We start from the raw sequence: 25934 nt of genomic DNA, 5'->3' as shown, positions 1-25934 counted from the left end.
AATTTGGCATTTATATATGATTATAAGATATTTGCATCTTCAGTATCTTACGGACTAGCATTATTTTGTCGTATAAGTATTAGCTTATTTGTCCATAAAACTTAACAGTTAGTTAAAACAGGAAATACAGTAATATTTTCTTCTTAAAAATTTATTAATTGGACGCTTAACATACAATACACAGTATATGATAAGAACGATATAATTTGACACTAGAAAGCATGTGTAAGAATATGTACATTTTAATGTTCTAAAATTGATTTGTTTTAAAGAAACAAAACAACACCACAAAAATATGTTAAATAATTTCAAAATGTGTAATACCCAAACTCATATCAGTTTAAAAACATAAATAGTTTTGAAACCGGTATGGTCATAATTTTTGCTTTTCATAGTTCTTTATATTTTTTTTTTTTAATTGAAACATTTTCAGAGAACTATCACCGGTAGAACAACATACGTATAAAACAAGTACATTTATAAACAACAAACAGATAAACAAAAACAATTTCAGTTTCAGAATATAGCTACAATCCTAATCTTCAAAGAAATTGTACAAACCGATTAAGTGAGTTTTAAGTACAAAGGTATGATATAGTAGTTGGGTGAATCTTCAGTACTAAGGTATGGCAAAATGGTTACGTGAATGCTAAGTACAATGGCATGGTATAATGCTAACTAAAATGCTTAGTGTAACAGTATGGTTCGCTGTTTTATTTTCGAAGTGAGAAAAGATAATATAGTTATTGAAGGTGAAGGTTTCAAAACTTTTCCTCAGGAATAATTTCACTTCCATCACTTTGGTGGGCTCCTTCCCCTACTTGTCTTTCACCTTCATACATCCAGTCAGACCCCATACTGGCAGTCAAGCCATTCGGAGTCAGGTATGTACTATTCAAGCCATGTGGAGTCAGGTATGTACTATCTAAAACAGATAAATGAAAAAAGGTGTTACATTTTACTGTTACATGTTCAAGAATCGCGAAGAAATATGTTCAGATATATGTACTGTAAGACATTTCTAATTATTTTAATACAACAGCGCAAATGACTGACGATCTATGCATGTACAGCTGTACTGTTGGCTTTATGTATGTGTATTCTAAATTCAAAGAAAATGGAATTGCTTATGGTTATTTGATATTGGCAATGCTATTACAAATACAATTTATAACATCAACCAATACTTTGCTAAAAATAGCCAGAACAGTTTTAGAAATTGAATATAAATTTTTTAGGATCTCGCCATGTATATCTTTGTAATGAACATGAAACAATAACTTGTAAAATTATTCTGATTTACATGATAAATAATATTTTGTTTAACTGCACAGCAAATTAAAGCTAACAAGAACACCTCTTGCCATATTTTAAGAATGTGTAACCCGTGAATTTGTTTACAAATGGTTATATGAAAAACTTAATCAAACTAATGTTCAACTTCATTAATCACACATCCTTGAAAACCTCCTGAAAAATCAAGTCCCAAAGTAAAGAAAAGGTAAAGAAAACAGTTGAAAACATGATACGAATGCAAAATCCGAGACCAGTTATCTTACCCAAAAATCAACAGTCAATTACATTCAAGCATTAACTCACCATAGAGAAGAAAGTTGAATTGAGGATTCTATAAGATTGCAATCGGGTAACAATGTAATAACTATTGTCATAAAAACATCCCTTCTTAACAAAAATATTCTTGTGTGCAGGTGTACATTAATGGAAACGAAGACATGTGTTTTTATGCAGAAAAGGCGTTTGTACACTTTTCACGTGTACTAACGTCAGCAGGAGTTCCAGCACTAGCCTTCATTTAATCCCTCGCTCTGCGGGATTTAAATGTGTACTCTCGCTACTCGGACAATAATGCATGCGGCAATAGTATTAACCTCTAATGTTCTATTAATTAAATATTTAAAATTTGAATGTTCGACTTAAAGGTTTGCATGTTTATTCAGTTGTGCTCTGTTTAATACAGCTTAACATTATTTAATCCAGTACTAACATCTTGTAAATTTAGTGCTTATGACTGAATGCTACTACAAGCAAGACAGATGTGGCACTCTATTACGAACAGACACAATTAAAGCGAGTCTTCGTTTTTCATTTTTCAGCGTCTTTATTTGATATAAAATAATATACTGTAAAGTTTTGGTTTTTAAATTAATAATTCAATAGGCCAGCTTGATATAAATTTATTTTATTGGATCTTACCTCTTGGTTGTTTGTTTTTGCGGAATTTCAAAATAATAACTACAATTAAAACTATGATTATGACGCCGCACACTGCAATAATAATGCCGAGAATAAGTGTCAAATAGGATTCCCTGAAACAAAAATTAAGAGTGATCCAGAACATTCATACTCCAAATACAAATAATTATATTTCAAAAGAAATTGCAGAAAGCAAAAGTGGGTTGAATTTTCTACAATCAATTTTTTTTATCAATTCTAACAGTGTTTTTCAACATTAAAAAACTTAAAATACAACTACATGTCTAAAGATGAGGTAACCAATTGTCTTTCTACTTCATTCGGGAGATAACCTTCATTTATATCAATTGTTTCATAAGATTTTAAATATGACTCTTAACTTCTAAAGAAATAAAATACATATGTCAATTAGTGAATTATTTCTTTTTGAATATATTTAAGATTTCTTTAAAAGCAGTCTGCCTCAGAATTCATGATAATTTTCATGAAAAATTAAAAAAATGTATGAAAAGGAAAGTAAACAAAGAAAGTAATTTACACATTGCAAAACGGCGCTTACAATATACTTAAATTGCCACATAAGAGGTCGAAATATATATATGCTTTTAACAGGTAACATATAAATGTTTTTTTGTTGTTTTTTTTTTAAAAAAAACACTAAAAGATATGTTCTCTTTTTGTATCATTATTACAACAAAATATTGTCTAAAATGTTTTCTAAAAAATATTCAATTGTTATACCCAGTGTTCAAAGTATAAAAAGGAAAATTGGTAATTGTTGGTAAATATCTATCAATTTTAATTCAGTTTTACATTTAAAATTGTCAATGTCTCAATTCTAAAAATTAAAGATGCATTACGGTGGAGAAACTGTAACAGGCCTAGGTCCAGGATCAGGTTGACAGGGCTTGCATGCTTGTTCATTGGGGCACGAAGACACAATCGTAGCATCGGTCGGATATTCAACATTATCCTTCTCGAATACCAGGCCTCCGTTATAAGAGCCAACCTAAAGCAAAGCAAGAATTTCACAATTTTATTAATATTATTATTTGTTTAACGCCGAATTTAACATATTGTTTCGTTTATATCTCGGCGAATGAGAAATTATATATGCCTAGGTTTGAACGGCAATTAGAGAAAAGTTAGGAAGAATTAATTTACAAAAGTAGAAATGATAAAATGTTTATCGTGCAAAGACAACTGTTACAAAAACAGTTGAATGTTAACGAAATATATTCAACGTTAAGTATAGTTTGATGAACTCATTGAAAGAGAAATTTTTAAAGTTGTACCAAAGTTATTTTCTTTGTATCAAAATTATCCAAACAAAGTTATGACATATTTAAATACAACTGTACATTGTATGGTGTAGTTAGATTTGAGTGTGTAAAAATTTACTAAGTCAATGAAATTAAGACATTACTGTCTACAAACTATTAAACTTAAGACATCAATGTCTAACCAACTATTCAAACAAGTTGCATACATATTCGACAATCGTGACAGCAAACAAATAAAACAAATCGCATTCATATTAGACATCACAGTTTACCGAACTCTTCAAATAAGTCGCATTTTTATTCGGAAATCCTGACAACAAACTTATAAAACAAGCTGCACAACAAAACAAGTTCCATACTTATTCGACATACTTGTAAAACCAACTTTTCAAAAAAGTTGCATATTTATTTGTGGTTACTGTGTTAGCAACTATTCAAACAAGTCGCATATATATTCGACATATCTGTCAAACCAACTTTTCAAACAAGTTGTATACTAATTCGACTTGTGTCCCCTTATATACAATGTAATTGTCTTTTACCGGAGTGTATGTCATCGATTGTTTATCCGCTGTGGTTTTAATATTGTAGACTTTATATCCCATAAGACCGTCTCCATTTTTGTCATAAATCTAAAAATGTATGAGATGTGTGCTGAAGATAGTAAAGTTTCCAAGTTTGATGTATGTTACATGTCCATTTTTATGCCAAATTGAAAATAAAAAACACAATATCATATTCAGAAGAAACATTATTATTACTATTTTTATCATTATTATTAAAATTTAATTAGATAATGCATGTATTGATACGGTTGATAATGATAAAAACTAAAAAGGAAAGAAAGAAAGAAAAAAAAACAAAGAAAGAAACAAAGGGCATTCTGAGAAAATGGGGAACAAAAAGAAAAAGACGATAATACTAGTGAGAATGAAGCATGAATAAAGGATCAAAGGGAACAATAAAAAAAGTGTAGAAAAATAAAATGGGAAATTAATGAGGAGAATAAGAAATATAAAAAGACGAATCAGAAACCGAAAGAAACAGAAGCTTGCTGAAAAATTTGTTATTTAATCCTTCTAAAAATATATTGTTAAAGTTGACAACAATTGTATGCTTTTACCGCCGAGAAGTCCTAGCAAGCTCTAAATGGACAATCCTATTCTAAAGGAAAAGTTTAAGAAATAAAACACCAAATGTCATTTTATTTTGGTTACCAAAATATCTCCAGATCCATATATGTTCATTCTGACTTGTTTCATTACTTCAACAAAATCTTCGGGATGGTTGACGAAATCCTCACATAGTGTTTTGCTTGAAGACTTTCCACATTTCTTATCATAAAAGTTGGCAGCTCCTTTAAAATGGTATAGATTTTATGACAATATATTAACCATTACCAAGCTAAAACATTTTGAAAGGACTTGCCCATCACACAAAAACAATCATCATTTTTGGTGAAAATTTCTTCCAAATTTGTACTAAATAGCAAACAGTGCATACCATGATGAATCTGCGTGGATCTGTGCTGGCTGAACTTGGTCGTCACTGATCACACTGGTAGAACCGCAGGTGTAGGTCATACGTTATACAATAGCAACATGATTATACAGTAATACTGTATGCCAAGTGAAAAGACATACAATCCTATACAAAATAACATTTCTGTCATCTTCTACTAATATTCAAAAATCTGTAAACAAAGTGATCCCTTGGAACCAATAATCATAACAAAATTACAAGAGAATTACAGACTCGGTTTGATTGAGACTGTACATGAGGGATTATGAATACGTGCAACATCCCTCACGCTCCATAGCATCGGCTTAAGCGGGTTTCAATTCTGAACACTTAATAAAATCCTTATTTGTTACTGAAAACTCTGACGTATGAGATACATTACAATAGACGCCTTGTAAATACATGTCGTGTCTAAAAAATATCACTTTTAACAGAGTAATGGAGATACTGGTTCAAGACTTGCTGATTTCGAAGACGATTAAGTGTAAGTAAAATGCTATGTTGTATCTTAACATTATATATTATATTCTTTGATAATGTTGTGTTTTAAATACGTTTTTAAATCTCTAATATAATACGCTTGATACAGAGTTCTAGATAAGTTGATAATATTAAACTTTAAACGAACAAAAAGACAAGAAAGTCAAGAGTGATAAATCTTGTTAGTATTAACTCTTAACCCGCAAAATATCTTAATTGATCTGTCTATCTTTCAATCTGGACGAAACCACTTTTCATTTTAGCAGAATTTCAAATTGTATTTGACTGTATGCACTGATTGAAATGCGAACAGCGTAAACCATGATAAAACGACACGGATATTCCGGTTTATCTTGGAATGGGTAGATTTGTAGCCGTCAGAATGGTAAGGGATATTAAAACATTCGTTGATATATTCATTTAAGGCAAACTATCGAATGTTTCCCATATTGCAGTAAGAAATAAAACACAATATCCTTTTAAACATTATCAAGATGAAAAACATTTTAAGATACCTTTTAAAAACGAGATCATGGTGTTGAAGACAAAAATGCACCAAGGGTCCGATTCAAAATCAACATCTGAGATTGGTAAATTTTCTTCCGTGCATTTCGCTTCATACTTTTTATTAAAGCTCCAGTCAAAATGGCACTTCTGTCTGTTTTGGATGTATTCTTCAAGCCATGGATTTGTCATGTTGAATGTTGGAATTTGATCTGTTAATCAAAGCAAAAGATATTTTTTTCAGAATTTATTTGCTGATCATATAGTATATATTGAAAAATCAAACCAATGATCACTTATATTTCACTGTTTAATTGACCCTTGATTTGGTCGTTTTTGGGGTTCTTTTGATTTTTTTTTTTGCTGTTTTTTTTTCATTCACATAAAATGAAAAGCTTTTGAAAGCCAAACTATTATTACTGTAAGCAATTTTTCATACCTTTAAGAGCTTTTGCAGATATCTGGGATGGTAGGAAACTGACCGGAATATGCTTAATAATAGTGAATTTAAATGCTATATCCCTACTCAAGTATAGCTTTTGCAATTGATTTAACTTAGTAAATGGCATTTATCATTACCGCAAGAATTCCTACAGTCCTAACAGTGGTAACACTTAGAAAGTCAATCTCGACATAATAAACATATTTACGTTTCAGAAATTCTTCTAAATAAGTATTTTTATCCATTTCAACTGCAACGGTTATTGATCCTTTGTTCTTTTTATAGTCTAATATCTCTGAGTTCTTTCCCCAAGCTTCAGAACCAATGAATTGAAAATCTCCGCGTTTCATTTCTCCCTCCTCCATGTCACGCATAAAAGGCCCTACCACGTGTGAACGAAGGAATACTATGACAAGCTTGGCATGTGGTTTCTTCCTCAGAGTCTCGAAGTACTCGTAATAACGATCTTTTTCTTTCACAAGAATAGACTGTGCAATACAAATTTGGGCCGCAGCTGCTGCTTCTTTGACAGCTTCATAGCCACCTTCACCGTATGCCCCTTCACTATAAACTATCTGTATGTATTTCCCTTTTAGCTCTGAAACAATATTAATATTGATCGGTTTAAATTTGTCAGATGTTAAGTATATAAATGATGAAACTAGAGTTGCCAGTCAATATGAACCCGAAGAAGCCATACAAAAGACTTATAAAAAGTATACGATTATCTTATTTTAAATAACTTACAAACGTTTCTAGTCTAACGTAAACATTTACGAATCAAACACTGACTGGCAATAAAGATGTGGCTCGATTAAAACATTTAAAGCGGGAGCAAGCCTCCGGTTCTCTTGAAAATAATTATTATAGTGTGTCGATAGTTGTTTTACACCTTGGTTAATATAAAAAAAAAATATGCATAAATGTTTCACGTTTTAAAATTTCAGAAATTCTAAATTGCATACGACTTATAAGCAGTAAAACCTTACCTTTTACAATGTCTATCATTGCCTTGGCCTGTACATTATCAGGTGTTATGATTCTTAAAAAGTACGGGTAGAGGTCCTTGTTGCTTAGTATAGGATTGGTCGATGAGTAGCTAACCTGGACAAACTTTAGCTTTGTCAGCTGTTCTGCCGCCGGTGCACTGACGTCGGTAGACTGACCGCCAACATAACCTATACAGACATGTTTGATAATGTCATACAATGATTGTACTAGGCTTTTAAAGAATTTATATTGTTTCAAATGTTGTTTTGGACAGTCGCTTTAAACATGATCATTAAAAACTAATTAAAAACTGCGTTAAGCATCTACAGTAAAATAATAAGGAATTAATATAAAAAAGTAATTTACACATTGCAAATGACACTAACATTCCACACAAATTGCCAAAAGGACGTCGAAATATGCACAAAAATATATTTGTGTATGTCACTCAGCAGAAATATGGTGACAAATACTGCAAAATCAGTCATTTATCGCACAAAGCATTATTACTTGAACCTTTAATTTTTTTGCTTTTCTAAATATATAAGTGCATTTTTCTCAAGTTTGATTTGTTTAATATTTGGCTCATCTTACATGCAGCGCTTAACAATATAGTACTGCATTTAAAAAAGACTACATTTAAAACATATTATGACAAGTAATTATCTTTAATGAACTATGATATTATCATAGTTCCTCATTTTTGACCACTTTATACATGTAGCACACATCAAATGAAAAATAGTTTTGAAAATGTTATTTACCCAGAATTCTATTCTTTATGTCAAGAGTGTCACCATTAGGTAATTTTAATCCTTCAGAATGTAGTGTAAGAATTTTTCGGACTACTTCCAAATCGTTGTTACAGCTATTGATGACAATGACTCCTATACTGTGTCCGGCAAAGTTCTTGACGTATTGATCATACCAGCTTCGTATCTTAAACTCTTCCAGGACAAACTGAAAGAAGGAATAACAAGCACTATAATTATCCAAATGTTGTGATAATGTATTCATATTAAGATAATTCGATAGCTAAAATATTTGAAAGAAACATATAATTATTATATACGGTTCATTTTGTAAACTTACAAACCTCTTACAAATCCCGTACTTAGTCCAACCAGTGCAATTTCAATTTGAATATCTGAGGCTGTAACCGGTATCAAGACATAATAGAAGCTTCAACCAAACATTTACAGAATGACTAAATACCCGTCAATGGAGCATTTGGATACATTAACAAACCTGTCAGAATAGCATTAGCTAATCATGCATTAATTGGATGATCTTAATGTGTATGAAAAAAAAAACGTTAAGACGCTGAAGACACTGAGAAACACTCAAAAATGTAATCATCCACAAGCCGTCGGGCACCGACTCTTGTTTCTAAACTAAGAGGCAAGCATCTTAAACGGTTGGGTCAGTGCTCTCATATCCTACGGCTTATTTTACAATTTCCCGGGGATCGAACCCACGCCAGAGAGGTAACTGGATTAGAATTCATCGACTCTAGCCCCTCGACCACGGAGGCGGTCAAAACTAAGAGGCAATCATCTTAAACGGTTGGGTCAGTGCTCTCATATCCTACGGCTTATTTTACAATTCCCATTTACTTGTATATAAATTTGTATGACAAAGATATTTCTGAATGTAATTTTTGCTTTTTGTTCACTTTTAGTACAATAGATGCTTATTATGATATATATTATGTATTTAATTGGGAGATTTAAAAAACATTAACTGAGCCTTTACTGACCTAGCTTATTGTTGTTGAAACTTTGGGAAGAATAGAACGAAACATAACATTGTTACCTGTAGGGTAAGAAACATCTGATACCCGTGCCTGGTTCTAACTGACCCACATCCTTGTGGCCCTGGTATTGCACGATTGTTGATTGACACAATCCCTGTTATTATAATCTTCAGTTGTAATTTTTGTATCAAGTACACATGTTTTGCGTTAAAAGGTAAAAACTGGTGATTTCTTGTCCTTACTTAAAACAAAGCTTTACAGATGACCGAACCAAACAATTTGTTAAAATGCAGTACATGTATAATTATTTTGCTTTTCAGATAGACATTGGAATCACATAGTAAGCAATAATTTTATTGCAGTAAAAATCTTTATCTTACCGACAATATAAAAATCCCCGGGAATGTGAAAATCTACCTCAGCCAAATCACTCCTAATGCATTCGTCACAAACTTGTTTTATTGGGCATTGACCTTTCCTGACATTTGGATATTTTCTCTCAGATCCATCAGAGGCGTAATCCCGAATATCGTCCTTATTTAACACAAACTCATCGTTAGTCATGTAACCGACCTGTTTAAATATATTAATATCTTTGATAACGTAGTGTAAACTCTACTTTGATGGCATTGATCAGTCAGAAAGTCTTATGAAATGGAGTAATCAACTATGCTGTATTTTGGCAACGAATATATGAAATCAGTGCATTTTCCTTGTTTAAAAAATATATGTATACTCTACTTACATTTACATTATAAAGAAATAATTTTAAATGAAAATGCAGGGAAATGTACTCAAAGTTATAAAATTACACTAAACGTTTGACATTGTATTAGTATCTTGTAAGGAAAATAACGAGCAAAATGTTTTACTTACATTGACAAGCTCAAATGCATTACTTTCTTCTCCTTCTCTATAATTGTAGACCTCATAAATATTTTGTTTCGGTCCTACTTTGCCATTTGGAGAATCTTTTGTAAAAGCAAGAGAGATACCATTGTATGATACTGTAAGATTGTCCATTTCGAATATGACTTGACCTGGTTTAAAGTTATCCTTAAACTCCTGTACAGAAGAGCATTCACCATTGCATATTCTAGCAGAAACTTTTTTCAAAACTTCAACAAGCGTATGCGTTGCAAGTACCCCATAATTTACATACACAGATTGTGGGGAGGCTTTTGCGTTTACATCGGCGTCTGTTAGCGGCAGACATGACCCCTTCCTGATGTCACATCCACTGTACGCTTCAAATACGTCAAAAAGATATGGATTCACTCCTGATGCGTTACGTAATTTTTCAATATTCGTAAATAATGAATTCCAATAACTTTTAAAGTCCTTTTCCTCTGAATATGGGGCTGAAACAACAAGAGTTCCCTTTGCATCTGAAAGAATACCACTACCAGCAGATTTAAAAACATCGAGCTGCAACTGAGTTGCTTCTGACACAATGAATATAGGAACTTCAGATGAGTGTAGGTTATTTATAATTTGAAAGATTTTATTAGCCACAACTTTTCCGCCAATATAAACAACACCCTGCACGCTCGGAGACAATACAGCAATTTTTTCAATGATGTCATTGAGCTGCGATAAATGAACATTCCTTGAGCTGTCTAATGTGATTGGATACGACCGAGATATGCATATGCTATTTTTAGCTGCTTCGATATCCAGTGACTCTGCACCAATTCTACCATATGTGTCATTCTCATATACCACGGCGATTCGATTCCATTCCAGAGATTTCATCAAATGAACCATTGTCTGCAATACATATTGACTTGCTTTTATGTTCTACTTATACAATATACAATTTGAATTCAAAGATAATTTCTTTATACCTATTTGAAATATAACGGTACAAAAATTTAAAAAATGTTTCCATTTGATTTTGAAGAACATAATGAAGAAAACCAAAATTCATTTTTGGAAAGATTTCAAGGTAAGTGTTTAAAGGTTCTTCTAAATATCTCCCTCGGAAGCATTAAAATAGCAAAATTACATGAAAATTTCAGACTAGGTTTGATTGAGTCTGTACATGAGGGATAATGAAAAAATGCAACATCACATGCGTCCCCTTACACCGGCTTGAGCGGTACTCAATTTTCAACACTTAAAAGTACTGGACTCAATGATCCTGAAAACACTGTCAACGTCATAATATTGCGGTGTAGGTAGTGATATCTTTAAATTTATCTTGTTCTAATATTATGCACCAGAGAATTGCAACATTTCACTTTAATCTTTTTAAGTCAATAAAATAAAAAGCGTTTAAACAGTTTTGACTCAAATATCTTAAAAACTTATTTTTAATTTAATTAGTGCTTAATTCTTCATTTTCCAATACCCATGTTTTAAGTTCCCAAGCATAAGGGTTTCATATTTTCTGTGTAAATGCCTTTGGACCTCATACATTTCCTTTAATTTAAACAAGTTGTGTATGTGTATTATATTCAAACATAGCCGTGAAAAGTATTTTGATTTTTTTATGTATTTATCGTGGTTCATGTCTGTTGAATACATTTTATTCTTACCCAGAATCTTTCCAACATCAATGAGGTGCAGCGCTCTAGCAACCGTAACACGTGTGTATGCTGGTCAATATTTAACTACAATACAACGTAGTCTTTCGTTTCAAATGGTATAAATATATAACTTACAGTTATTTGGATACCATCCTCTGAGATGACTCTGTAGTAATTAGGATATCGGATTCTGTCGTTCAATACGGTCGATGTAGAGGAATATCCTAATTGTATTAACCTCTCCGAAGGTAGCTGGGACCCAAGAATGGATGAAACAATTTGAGCTTCAGAACTGTAGCTTGGGCCAAGCACGCCTTGAAAAGTAAACAAAAATGTACGAATAAACAAAATACATACTACACAATTTAGCAGCGAATGGTTTAAGTAAAAACGAAAAAAAGCACAAAAACATCTGTTAAGTACTACATTGATAGGTAATGATGTACCGATCTTTGAATGAACTGCTTTTATTTAAATACTGATTAAAACTAAAAAAGACTTCGTGCTAACTTAAGTTTAAAAGTCGATTATGTAACGAAAAGAAACTATTCAGCGAAAACAAAACATTGACAATACTAATAAAAAGTAAGAATAAGTAAATAAAAAGTAAAAATAATTTGCGTCTTTTACTCTCAGTAAGAAATTGCCATTTCAACTAGTATAGAGTAAGATAATTCAGCACGTCCTTGATATCTAACAGTAGACATTTCAAAATTCAAACCATGATTAACCGACTAAAATATTCTATAGGGAAGGATAATTTTTTTATTTATTTAATTCACTTTGCACTTTTTAGTAGAAATTCACTGCTGCCCATGACCACTTTTAATCAAACTGAGTCTTCAACATTTTCAGTTTTCATTTATCACGGCTCTCGTGTTCAAAAATGAGTGTAAACTATATTGTGTGGAGACATGCCATTTTGGAGAGAGTGAGACTGATGCCGGTGCTAGGGTTTGGGGTGAGAACGATCGCCTGCATAACGTGATGTCGTTCATAAACAAGCTAAATAAAGTCAGGGCAACTTATAATTTCGCCGTGATTGGCGGTCATTAAGGTACAACTTTTAAAATATCTATGAAAGATCCTGTATCTTGTGATTGAGGTTGTATATCACACTTAAGTGATTACATACTTGTATACATGTATGTTTATATTATGCTAATACAAACATTTTTAAACATCAAAGAATATGTAAAATATGTACTCCAATTACTTGTGTCTATAATATATAATCATTAAAATATATGAATTATTTTCTTATTAGAAAATTTGACTTAGACTTTATAGAAAATAAATTTCTAATTACCTCTCTTTATTTACATGAAATGTTAAATTCGATAATATCTTTATAAATTATGCTTTTTGGAACATACAATATTAATAAATCTTAATTTGAGCATCATATTTATGATATAAAACCATACAAAAATTGTGTCACAGGATCTTTAAACAGTTTCCTGATTACCTTGATAAAATTACTTAAAATATGATATATTACCAACTATGAAGTCTTCGGAAGAATTGGTAACTCTTGCCATCCGGTACTTTGATAATATGTCGACGGCATGTTGTCCAGCTAGTCCAGTATTCCCACATGTCTTGTAATATGATAATCCTGAAAAATAGTCAGAAGTGATTTTTTCAAATAATTAATATCAATTTCATGCTTAAGATGACGTGTGATTATATAAAACATGATTTTAAGACTTTCAAAATGAATATAACTTGTTAGGTGACATCGTTTTCACTTATCGTGATCAGCATATATTGCAAACATTTTTTGTCAGATATTAATTTTATTTACTTTGAATGATGTCGCAAAGAGCTAAAATTCTGAATGTAAGGAAATTATTTGTAGTGCATATAAATAGGGAACAGTTTACGCTTACGTCGCAATGACGTTCCGTAACCTAGCTGAAAAGCTTCATCACGTGGATGATATCAAAATCCCTGGCGGGATTCTAACCCACAGCGAAAAGGGGAAAGTGGTCAACAAGTCAACAAGTAACATATCGAAATAACCTGAACCGTTCAGCCACGAACAGGAAACAGGGATTAAAACGAGCATGTACTCCTAATGAGTGACCAGATGTGTATTTTTTGACAAGAAGCATATATATTTATCATTGAAATTCTAGAGAAAGAATAAGGTGTACTTAGAAATCAGCGTTTGTAAACAAAAGCCAAATCTGAGCTAGATATTCAAACCTTTAAAATAAGGTCTAATGAAATAAAGACATTTTATATCGGTGCCAATCTAGTCAAAACAAGATTTTACTTCTTGGGACCCTTATGGGGTCGAGTGCATCGTTCTTTGGCTTTTGCATACATCCATATCGATCCCAGAGCTGGCTGTTCATTTGAGGCTATTCTGTCGAGGTCAGTTCGATATTGTTTTAGTATATATTAATTATCGATTTCAGAGCCAGCTCTGGATTCAATGCTACCATAATAATGACATTAAATAATGAATATCAGTCTCAGAGCCAATACTTTGGTCACTGCTAGCTCGATATTTCTGCTCGTTTTATGAATTTTGAATATCTATATCAGAGTTTTGATGCTAGCGCCATATTACAGTTTTAACATTGAATATTCACCACCAAGATGGATAAAAATTATAGAAAAGGCTATGAAATGGATTCTTTCAATTGAATACCGATTTTAGGAGTCGAAGTTTCAAAGCTTGAGGTTAAATTTCAGATATAAGAGATTATGACAGTGTGTTTATTAGATATTGAATAAACAAATTCAATAAATTTAATCCTGTAGCTTAAGTTAACCTAGTTTGGATTCTGTGGTTCATTCCCTGATTTTTTTTTATATATACCTCTTTTTCATCGTACAAGTATGTCAAACACGTATTTAAAAGAAGGAAGTTTTAATAAATTATAGCTTAACCGAATAGCATCAAAACATCTTTAATCGTCACCTTAGGAACATAACTGATTAACTGCTCTTATTTTTAGAAGGACTTATTACGTTATTGCACTAACGTGACGTTTTTGTATTGGTCGTTTTAACTTTTTTTGCAGTCATCCCAATACTATGCACTTCTAATGTGTTTTTGTGCTTTATAATATAAATATATTATTGTATAAATAATTTGTATTCAGTTGACTACATACTTTTCTCATTTACTATTTATAACCGTCATTTTGTTTGTGGCGACTGATATTGTAAAATGTGTATGTCTTTTGAAAAAAAAATCTTTAAATTTTAAATCTATAGATAATTGATTAGAAACGGTGAATGAATTTACACTGCCAAATTGACAAAAAAAATCATTCTATACTATTATTCAATTTTTATAATGGTTTTTTATAAGGAAAATAGTAAACCATCACACTGTGAAAAGCTTTTTAATAATAACAATAAAACATTTTCGTTCAATCAATTATACATTAATTTTCTCCTGCTCTTTATATAGATTGTATATATAAATACCGATGATTACAATTAATCACCACTCTGAGCGGAATTTTATAAAAGTGAGATATTCAAGGTTAACCGTATTTAATTTCAAAGCATGAATGCCTTTCAAATGCATGAAATGAGGTAAACGTAATTCCCCCCGTATTTTGTAGAGTTGCTTTGAGGTTAACTTGCACGTATTTACTATTTATGAATAATAAAGATTTACATTTGATCCTGATTTTATTTTTGACATTTCAGACCCTGACCCCAAAAGGCACTGTCATTGTTAAAACGATATAAAATGTGTTTCTTCTTAACTTTGTTAAATAAATAAAAACAAGAACTACGACTTTGTTAAATAAATAAAGGCTAAGATTTACAACGTTGATTAATAATAGCTGATCATTACGACTTTGTTTAAAAAATAAATATCAATAATTAAGATTCTGTTTAATAAATAAAAGCCAGGAATTAAGACTTTGTATGAAAAATAAAGGCTAAGAACTTCGGCTTTTTTTAATAAATGAAGGCCAAGAATTATGACTTATTAAACAAATAAACATCAAGAAAAACGACTTAAAGAAACTAAGGCCGAAGACTAACACACCTTAATTTATGAATAAAGAGCAAGAATTACGACTTTGCTTAATAATTCCAGACCAAGAATTACGACTTTCTTTAATAATTAATGGCCTAGAATTATGACTTTGTTTAATAATTCAAGACCAAGAATTACGACTTTGTTTAATAATTCAAGAGCAAGAATTACGACTTTGCTTAATAATTCAAGACCAAAAATTACGACTTTGCTTAATAATTCAAGACCAAGAATTACGACTTTGTTTAATAATTCAAGACCAAGAATTACGACTTTGTTTAATAATTCAAGACCAAGAATTACGACTTTGCTTAATAATTCAAGACCAAGAATTACGACTTTGTTTAATAATTCAAGAGCAAGAATTACGACTTTGTTTAATAATTCAAGAGCAAGAATTACGACTTTGCTTAATAATTCAAGACCAAAAATTACGACTTTGCTTAATAATTCAAGACCAAGAATTACGACTTTGTTTAATAATTCAAGACCAAGAATTACGACTTTGCTTAATAATTCAAGAGCAAGAATTACGACTTTGCTTAATAATTCAAGAGCAAGAATTACGACTTTGCTTAATAATTCAAGACCAAGAATTACGACTTTGTTTAATAATTCAAGACCAAGAATTACGACTTTGTTTAATAATTCAAGAGCAAGAATTACGACTTTGTTTAATAATTTCAAGACCAAGAATTACGACTTTGCTTAATAATTCAAGAGCAAGAATTACGACTTTGCTTAATAATTCAAGACCAAGAATTACGACTTTGTTTAATAATTCAAGAGCAAGAATTACGACTTTGCTTAATAATTCAAGACCAAGAATTACGACTTTGCTTAATAATTCAAGAGCAAGAATTACGACTTTGCTTAATAATTCAAGACCAAGAATTACGACTTTGTTTAATAATTCAAGAGCAAGAATTACGACTTTGTTTAATAATTCAAGAGCAAGAATTACGACTTTGTTTAATAATTCAAAAGCAAGAATTACGACTTTGCTTAATAATTCAAGACCAAGAATTACGACTTTGCTTAATAATTCAAGAGCAAGAATTACGACTTTGCTTAATAATTCAAGACCAAGAATTACGACTTTGCTTAATAATTCAAGAGCAAGAATTACGACTTTGTTTAATAATTCAAGACCAAGAATTACGACTTTGTTTAATAATTCAAGAGCAAGAATTACGACTTTGTTTAATAATTCAAGAGCAAGAATTACGACTTTGCTTAATAATTCAAGAGCAAGAATTACGACTTTGCTTAATAATTCAAGAGCAAGAATTACGACTTTGTTTAATAATTCAAGAGCAAGAATTACGACTTTGTTTAATAATTCAAGAGCAAGAATTACGACTTTGTTTAATAATTCAAGAGCAAGAATTACGACTTTGCTTAATAATTCAAGAGCAAGAATTACGACTTTGTTTAATAATTCAAGAGCAAGAATTACGACTTTGTTTAATAATTCAAGAGCAAGAATTACGACTTTGCTTAATAATTCAAGAGCAAGAATTACGACTTTGTTTAATAATTCAAGAGCAAGAATTACGACTTTGCTTAATAATTCAAGAGCAAGAATTACGACTTTGCTTAATAATTCAAGAGCAAGAATTACGACTTTGTTTAATAATTCAAGAGCAAGAATTACGACTTTGTTTAATAATTCAAGACCAAGAATTACGACTTTGCTTAATAATTCAAGACCAAGAATTACGACTTTGCTTAATAATTCAAGACCAAGAATTACGACTTTGTTTAATAATTCAAGACCAAGAATTACGACTTTGTTTAATAATTAATGACCAAGAGTTTCGACTTTGTTTCAATAATTTAAGACCAGGAAGAACGACTTTGCTCAATAATTAAAGGCCAGAAAGAACGCCTTTGTTAAATAAATAATGGTTGAAAATTGTGGTGACTTTTTTAATAAATCAAGGCCAGGAACTGCGACTTACTTTTAAATTAATAAATAAAAAAGAACTTAGACTTTGATAAATAGATAAATACCAAGAATGATGGCTTAATTAATAAGTTCGGGTAAAGAATTACGAGTTTGCTTAATAAATTAAGGTAAAAAATAACGACTTTGTCAATAATTTAATACTTACAATTTTTAAAATACACTAATCTTGAGAAATAACTTACCTAGTTTGAAAGGGAGTGTTTCATCGCTGTTGACTTTTTCAAGGTACCATCGTATAGCTTCCATGACCATTACCGATGGTACATTAATATCTCCACAATTACCATCAGTCACATCCTGTATATCAAGTATAGCTAAAAAGCAAGAGAAAGAGAAAGTATATATGTGTATATATGTGTATAACACATTTTTAATGCCAAAACGTTTACAGAATGCTATCTCTTTCTTTTCCTAAATTTTACCAAAGTTTAACGTTAACCGAGAGAGTCAACGAATGGACAAGACTTTTACAGGTTTCTTCTAAATCCATAAGTTATCCGAGTTATTTACGGGTGTTTTGTCTTATCTTTATTTAACTTTGACATCGACCCATGAGTGTTAAATCGTAGAAAATAAGGCTTATCAAATCCTTAAAGTAAAAAAGTGCGGGTTTTGCTATTTTTTTTTTGTTGTTGTTCTCTTTGCTAAATGTTCTCTTTGTGTTTCCGTACTTCGAACATGTGCTTAAAGATGATCATGAAAAAAAATCGTCCGCCAGGGCCCCCATATAAACATAATATGATTTTTAACGTAATTAAATGTTCAACAATCATTGCGTTCCATTTCAAAGTTTCGATCTTAACAGAGTGGTATTACCTATCGAATGTATGGAAAGTGGTTTGAAAAGAAATTCCATCATACAAAATATAAAATGCATCATAACATGCATGTGATCTTGTTTTGTTATTGAAATTTATATAGATCGTCAAACCAAAAGCATTTTAATTCATTCATCTAAAATCAATTTCATATTTCAGTGAATTTGAAAGTCCTGTGCATGCTTGATGTTCTATGAAAGAAAGTTGTATTCATTATTCATATTGCAGTATTTATTTATGTAAACCTGTATGAAATACATATATATGTACGGACACAACGAAAGGACATTAATGGTCATTTTGTTTGGTAAAAATCACCATTCTACTTTTTAATAATCTGGTGGCCACAAATAAAATTGTGTTATCTTTCATTTCTAACCGCACTTTTTAACAGGTAGATCGTATAATGGTAACTTCCATCGCGCAGGCAGATTTATATATCATTGAAAGACATGGTGTCGCTCGTATAAACTAGGTCTCTATGTCATGTCATAGGTCAAAGTAACACTTAATGGTCAGAGAAAAGCGCTTGTCAGGAGCAAAACTTCAACAGACATTGTTAGATTTTGATATAACTTTGCATAAATATTAACTATATTCATATACATGTATAATACGGGGTGTCAGAAGCCTTCCCATACCCCAAGCAAATATGTATACGGACAAATTGGTACTCTTATTTAAAGATATTTTATCACAAATCGGCACAATGGTTAAACTGAGTATAACGAACATAAAACAGGTCAATTAATGAAAGGTCAAGGTCAACAGTGATATTGACAAAAATGTTTATGTGAGGCGGAATGTGACAAGTAAAATTTAGGTCACTGTGACTAAAGACAAGGACGCACACAGAGGTCAAATGTCAATAAAAAATATAAAAATATGTGAACTGAACATGTTGAAGCAATGCATCACATAAAATCACAGTCATATGACTGTGTGTAAGCAGCAAATAACTATTGTCAAGGTAACCAGAGATTATTAAATTTCGAGAAAGTGTCGGGAGAATATCTCCTGTTTGTTTCGATGGATTTAAAGGGAGACACAGGCAAAATCTTCATATTTTTTATTTTAATTTTCTATTCAATATTCTATACATGTCATCGAAATGAATAGACAAGGCAGTCTATGGAACACATTTTTTTTACATATAAAGAAAAAAATGTTGGTTTCCTAACCTGACCCACGCGGGTCAGGTTAGAGCATTTAGATTTCACCATAGTTACCACAGTGAACTATAAAAACGTAAAAGTACCTGTCAAATGAGCGACTTAGGCTTGTTATAATCTTACAATATCCACGATATTTGTTTTTTTAACTTCTAGGGATTGTAATTGTCAAATGACTTGTTTTAAGACTACTTGTTAGTTCTGTCTGCGTCGTCATTTCGTTCCTCATATGTAGACTTATTTAAGTTTTAAACTCACATTATAAAGTATTTATACAGAAAAAAAAACATGCTTGGACTTTGAATCACTTTTAAAAACTTCATTTTAGCGTAAGTTTAGTAAATATGGTAAATTTAATATTTTGTCATATATTTGCCTGAATATCCCTTTAAGTATTAATTGATAGAAACGTTCACCTGTATCAGAAGTAAAATTGCGCGCATGAACCGGCCTGTACATGAAAGGTTAGGTTTCTTCTCAAACGGAATCGCTTTTTTTTAAGTAAACGGAATAATAAAAATAACCCCGTATGTCTCTTGTGTGATTCCATAGAAATATACACAAGAAACAAATATCAGTAGAACGAATTTATAGTAAATAATGTTGAAATGACGTGTAAAGATTGATATATTGATATACAGTGTTTATGTTGTTTTTTTTTTTTTTGTTTTTTTTTTTTTTTTTTTTTTGTTTTTTTATGTGTTTTTTTTTTCATTTGAATGCCATAAAATAGTTTATCTCATACTTTATACATGCATTTATGTTTTGTAAAAATGAGGTAATTAACGGTTTTTTTTTATTTTGTTGTTTCTTTTGGGGTGGATGTTTTTGTTGTTGTTGTTGTTGTTGTTGTTGTTGTTGTCTTCTTTTTTTTTGGGGGGGGGGGGGGGTATAACCAAAGACGTCAAAGTCACCAGAATTATTTATGTTATTCTTCATGTAAACTTTTAAAAGTTGGTGGTTTTGAAGGTTTTCACCTCTTCTTTAATAGATATACTGTGATCATCATTGTGTGAAATATTTTATTGCAAATATCTATTGAAATCTATAAAATTCAATAAAAATATCAAGTTTTAGTAGAGTATATCTTTAAAGTTGTAACACCACAAAGAGCTATAATACTTTCCGCTTGAGCGCTACATATAGTGATTTATGTTTTGCCTGCGATTTTTTTTAAGATTTGTTATCTTTAAATACAAATGTTAAAGAGACAATAGTGTATATTTGATACTTTGTACTTGCACGTATACAAAACGGCACCCTCAAGCTTATCGATGCTCAACAATATGGTCCTATTGTATTCATAATGTATTTTATTCAGGCATTTACGCTTGTATATGTATCTGTAATAACAAAATTTATGTGCTTCCCACAGGTGCCTGACGTCTAACACTCGCCCCTACCCTACCCTACCCTACCCTACCCTACTCCTAACCCTACCCTTCTCCTTTATACATTTTTTAAGAAGGTATAAAGAGGATATTAGACGTCGGGCGCCTGTATGTGCGTTTAACATGTGTTTCTGTCTTTACTCAGGTATATAAATGTATGGTTGACAAAATGTATCATGATTTAGGTGGGAGTTAAGTCTTATTGACACTGTACAGGTCATATGGCGACTTAACAATAACATAGTTTTTGCTGAGGAATACCTTAGGCTTTATTAAGACTCGAACCGGCATTTGGGTACAAACCGCTGTTCTTTTGTAAGCACGCTGGATAACTTCCTCATACAAAATAAACCCATGTCCTTGACGGTATTTGAACCGACAACTTCAAGGTGCAAATAACATGAAATCGGAGACTATAACCATTAGGCCACTGGACTGTAAGAAGTTGCACGCAAAAAAAGCAGGTGGAAACATAAATTTGTTGACATATATTTTTATTGTTTTATTGTGCAGATGTGATAAACAAACTAAAATGTATAACATATATTCTGTCATAGCCTTGACCTTGCTTTGCAGACGAACAAACTAGTTTAGAGTAAAATACAAAAACTATCATATTCATACCCATTGTTCATATATCATTGTAGAACACAACAATTATCTGTTTGACAATCTTGAAGATTAAAAGGACAATACTAATCTTATTACAGATACCATCTTCTTTAAAATACTTTAAGTTTGACTATTTTATGGGCTTCTTAATGGTGGGATGTGTTTGTTATATTGGATGCTACGTTTACTTGTGTCGTATTTTGAAATAGTGGACATATTACATTCAATCAGATAATAACATACAAAAACGTGGTATTTTTATTTCGTCTGCTAACAAATGTGTCAGATACTTGAAGTTACAAACAATTGTGTCAATTGCTAATCATGTTATTTAATCTTTTAAACTATTCTTTAAGCTTCTTTACATTTTTGTTATTGTAAATACCATACATGTAACAATAAAACAAAAATGAAAAATTCAAAAGGCTTTATAAAAATTTTATATTTTCAACCGATATTCAAATCGATAAACGACAAAATTGGGACTTTTTCGTGATTTGCTCATCATCATCATCATCATCATCATCATCATTATCATTATCATCATCATCATCATCATCATGATAATAATAATAATAGTAATAATAATAATCATAATTATAATAATAATAATAATAATAATAATAATAATAATAATAATAATAATTATGATAATAATAATAATAATAATAATAATTATAATAATGATGATAATGATAATAATAATAATAATAATAATAATAATTATGATAATAATAATAAGAAGAAGAAGAAGAAGAAGAAGAAGAAGAATAATAATAAGAAGAATAATAATAATAATAATAATTATAATTATAATAATAATAATAATAATAATTAGAAAAACAAGCACAATAAAAACATCATAAAAAAACATATTCTATTCAATTTGTCATGGTATTTTAGTATAATTTCAGGAATTTCAGTAAGAAAAGGTCAAATTGATCAGTCGACAATATACGGCAATGTCAGAAAGTCTTAGCTGTAAATTCTTAGCCTGCTAGAACCGGAGTAATATTCCTTTACCACTTTTGCCACCAGTAAGGAGCCAGGCGAGCCGGCACATCCGTGAAGTCTTGCTAGACTCTCTTCTTTTGGCTGGCCACCTTCATATCTTCATCTTGATATCTTCAAAATTAATCAATTTGCGGTCCCAAAAAATGAAAGCCTAATATAAATTCCCAGGTTAAAAGTCAATATTTTTAAATGTTTGGCTATAGACAGTCTTTGGTTTTATCATTTTGATATGCGGACACCTTTTGACATTATGGTTGTAGAATATAGTGATGTAGATGATGTATTATGGAAACTTCTTGGTAAAAAATCAAATCATGCAAAACTTTAACTTAAGTAAATGCAACATCACTATTTAGTATAAAATGAAAATATGAAAAATATTATCTTTAAACATAGTGTCACATTAGGTTTGAAATCTTTATTAACAAAAGAAAAAGTGATCATATTGTTTATTATTTTATTTCGTGTTGATTGAAAAATGAATTACATTCATTCCGGATTATGATTATAGATTGCAATCTACGACATACATGTATAAGTAATTCGAACAGAACAGAACAGAACAAACAAGTATTTCATCGTATGCACAGTAATCATACAAGGAAAAAGTGACTTGCAATAATTTTCACATACAGATGATTTAGAGAGTGGTTTTGTAATTCTTGTTTATTTATTTATTTATTTATTTATTTATTTATAGAATAAACAAATATAATGCAAAAATTATAATATGTTTGGCCAAATTACAAGTTAAATTGAAACGAAGTTCAGTTAGTATATAGATATGCTAAGATGTTTAAACTGGTTGAATGTGGTAGTAAAAAATATTTATTCATTAAATCGATCCAACCGCCATTCCAGAAGAATACATTTCAATACGATAATAGTTACATTGACCTTGCTCAAGGTCATGCTTACTGCGTAATACACAAATTAGCCCTGTTAAATTAATTTATGTTTTCGGAAGTTCATTTCAAATATGTCTACATTAATAGCGTTAAGATCAAAAGACAATCCACAATTCTTTGCATGCATGTAGTAAATTGTAGTTTGATAGCATATCATTAACCATGCATATAGTTGTAACAATTCAAATTAACACACATAAAGAAAAAATATATTGTCAAATACTTTAAACCACAAATCACATTTGTTAAAACCGGCTACTAAAATTTAAAATTCAGATTTACATTTGGATTGACAAAGGGGAAATATGCATAAGTAGGTCTAAACCTGAAGGCGTCGGAATTTATTTTTGTATTGCTAAATTATCAAAAGATACCTAAATAAGACAAAAATAGCCCTTACTGCGTTATTAACGCAGTGTTAATATGGTGATAAAAACTGCACAATCAGTGTTTAATTGCACATAACCTGTAAATTATTACTTTAATCTTAAAAAATATTATATTTTTTTTTTACTTTTCTGAAAAGCATAGTACACTTCACTTTTATCAAGTTTAACTTTCTTGAAATATTTTTGACGCATCTGGAGGCGCGCAGCTTTAATGCCAACAAAAGAAATACATGATTTCTTTGGATACATTTCTAGTGATTTGTTGTGAATTTAATAGCTTGGTCAGGTGGATAAACACATAAGTAATGTTTATAACGAATACAAAGATTCAATATCAATTCATATTAAAGAAAAATTACGTTTCAGAACCGAATAAATATTTAATTCCTAAAGGCACATTATGTGTCAGAAATGAATAGACCATTTGAGCCGCGTCACGAAAAAAAAACAACATAATGCGTTAAAGCTTCTGAGAAATAAAAATCAAAGCATGTCTGGATCATTATGGGCCTTTAAAAATTAAATTTAAAGAATATAAAATGCTTACAAGCAATTGTGACATCCCCCTCTAGAAGTAAATCAGCGTCCGTTAATCCAATAGAATTGAAACAAATTATCATAACAAACACTGGTGCAATGTGCACAAAAATATTCTTCTTTGCTTCTTTTATCATCATTTTGATGATTTCCGGTACACACAGACGACAACTGGCGTTCTGGCTAAATATCTTCAAACATAAATAGTTTTCCTTTTTTCCACAACAAAATCCCCCAAAAAGTCTTATTTAAATTTGTTTTTCAATAGAAATAGAGCGTCACTTTTATTAAGCGTTTAGAATCGCTTGATATTTACTTCCTTGTGATTTTAATCGGTCTGTAAATTATTTCATTTTATTTTCGTAAACATTTCATTTACTTCTACCCGTCGGTTTATGTTGGTTAAAGCCTTTTCAAAGTTTATGAATGGTTAATATCATTAATTATAAAGCAATTTATGTCAAGGTTCCTTTCATAAAAGATTGTTAAATGATTGAATATATTATGCTAGAGGTACCTTATTTTGGAATATAATGCGGTGTAAAGGCCTACTTTTTATTACCTCATATTTACTAACAATACCGCTTGCACACATTTGTAGATCTTAATTAATGACAAGGTTATTAAGGCAAAACAAACCGTATACCTTAAAAAACAAGTATTAAAAGTAGTTTTAATTAAAACTATTAACTTTAATTAGAGTTTTTATAAAAGGGAAGTTATAAGGAACATATACTTTTCAACTTTTGCTAAGAATATGAATATTTTTTTGGGGATAATTTTATTAACGCCGTGCGAAAGTTTTAAAATGCTGATTTACTGTTTTATCAAATCAGCTGAAGGACGAATTTAACCCTTTAACGGGTATGACTACCCATTCTTGGGCCAACATGACTCCAAGCTCCTGGATGGTTCTTGATTGCAGCTGACGAGCTGAAATTCTAACCTGCAGCTCATTCCACATGTGTTCTTTTTGATTTAAGTCAGATGAGCGAGCTGGCAAGTCCATGCACTTAATAGACTCCCTCTTTAGGTAGTCCTGGACCTCCCTAGCCCTATGGGGGCGAGCATTATCGTCCATTAGAATAAACAGATCGCCGACTGCTCCAGCATACAACCTAACCTGTTTGTCTAAGATGTCGTCCATGTATGGCTGACCTATCAATGTCCTCTATTTAGCACAACCATATCGGTTTGTCCATCCCAGCTGATGCCTCCCCACACCATAACTGACCCACCTCCGTAGGGATATGGTAATCAATATTTGCAGCCTAAAACCGTTGACCTCGTCTTCTCCAGACTCTAGCACACCTATCTATTAAGTCTAGGCAGACCCTGGACTCATCAGTAAACAGAACGTGTCTCAAGTGTTGCACGGTCCA

The 25934-nt window shown here is 31.0% G+C and overlaps 1 protein-coding gene across 1 annotated transcript; it reads right to left on the bottom strand.

Annotated features, from left to right (window-relative positions):
- Window positions 1-130: 130 nt before the first annotated feature.
- Window positions 131-24940, bottom strand: LOC132718704 (uncharacterized). Its single transcript, XM_060702420.1, has 16 exons — window positions 24563-24940; window positions 17894-18025; window positions 13223-13339; window positions 11857-12035; window positions 10067-10960; window positions 9571-9763; window positions 9250-9344; window positions 8199-8394; window positions 7434-7622; window positions 6653-7042; window positions 6014-6214; window positions 4715-4854; window positions 4040-4129; window positions 3075-3223; window positions 2215-2327; window positions 131-925 (listed from the first exon to the last, which is right to left on the bottom strand). Exons 1-16 carry the CDS (start codon window positions 24690-24692, stop codon window positions 762-764), a joined length of 3372 nt encoding a protein of 1123 aa, XP_060558403.1. The 5' UTR covers window positions 24693-24940; the 3' UTR covers window positions 131-761.
- Window positions 24941-25934: the final 994 nt, after the last annotated feature.

Source organism: Ruditapes philippinarum, unplaced genomic scaffold (assembly GCF_026571515.1).
Source record: "Ruditapes philippinarum isolate M1 unplaced genomic scaffold, ASM2657151v2 ctg3215_1_1_1_1, whole genome shotgun sequence".
In the NCBI taxonomy this organism is placed as follows: Eukaryota; Metazoa; Mollusca; class Bivalvia; order Venerida; family Veneridae; genus Ruditapes; species Ruditapes philippinarum.
Note: the sequence above shows the minus strand (reverse complement) of the source record. Positions and strands in the feature narration are given on the sequence as shown.

What these genes read in the sequence shown, in the direction of transcription:
- LOC132718704 (XM_060702420.1), bottom strand. Translation starts at nt 24,692, where the DNA reads ATGATGATAAAAGAAGCAAAGAAGAATATTTTTGTGCACATTGCACCA. An exon ending in TTTAGAAGAATTTCTGAAAC is followed by an intron (nt 6,215 to 6,652) that starts GTAAATATGTTT and finishes TTTGATTAACAG; the next exon opens with ATCAAATTCCAACATTCAAC. An exon ending in CCTGTTACAGTTTCTCCACC is followed by an intron (nt 2,328 to 3,074) that starts GTAATGCATCTT and finishes TTTTTGTTTCAG; the next exon opens with GGAATCCTATTTGACACTTA.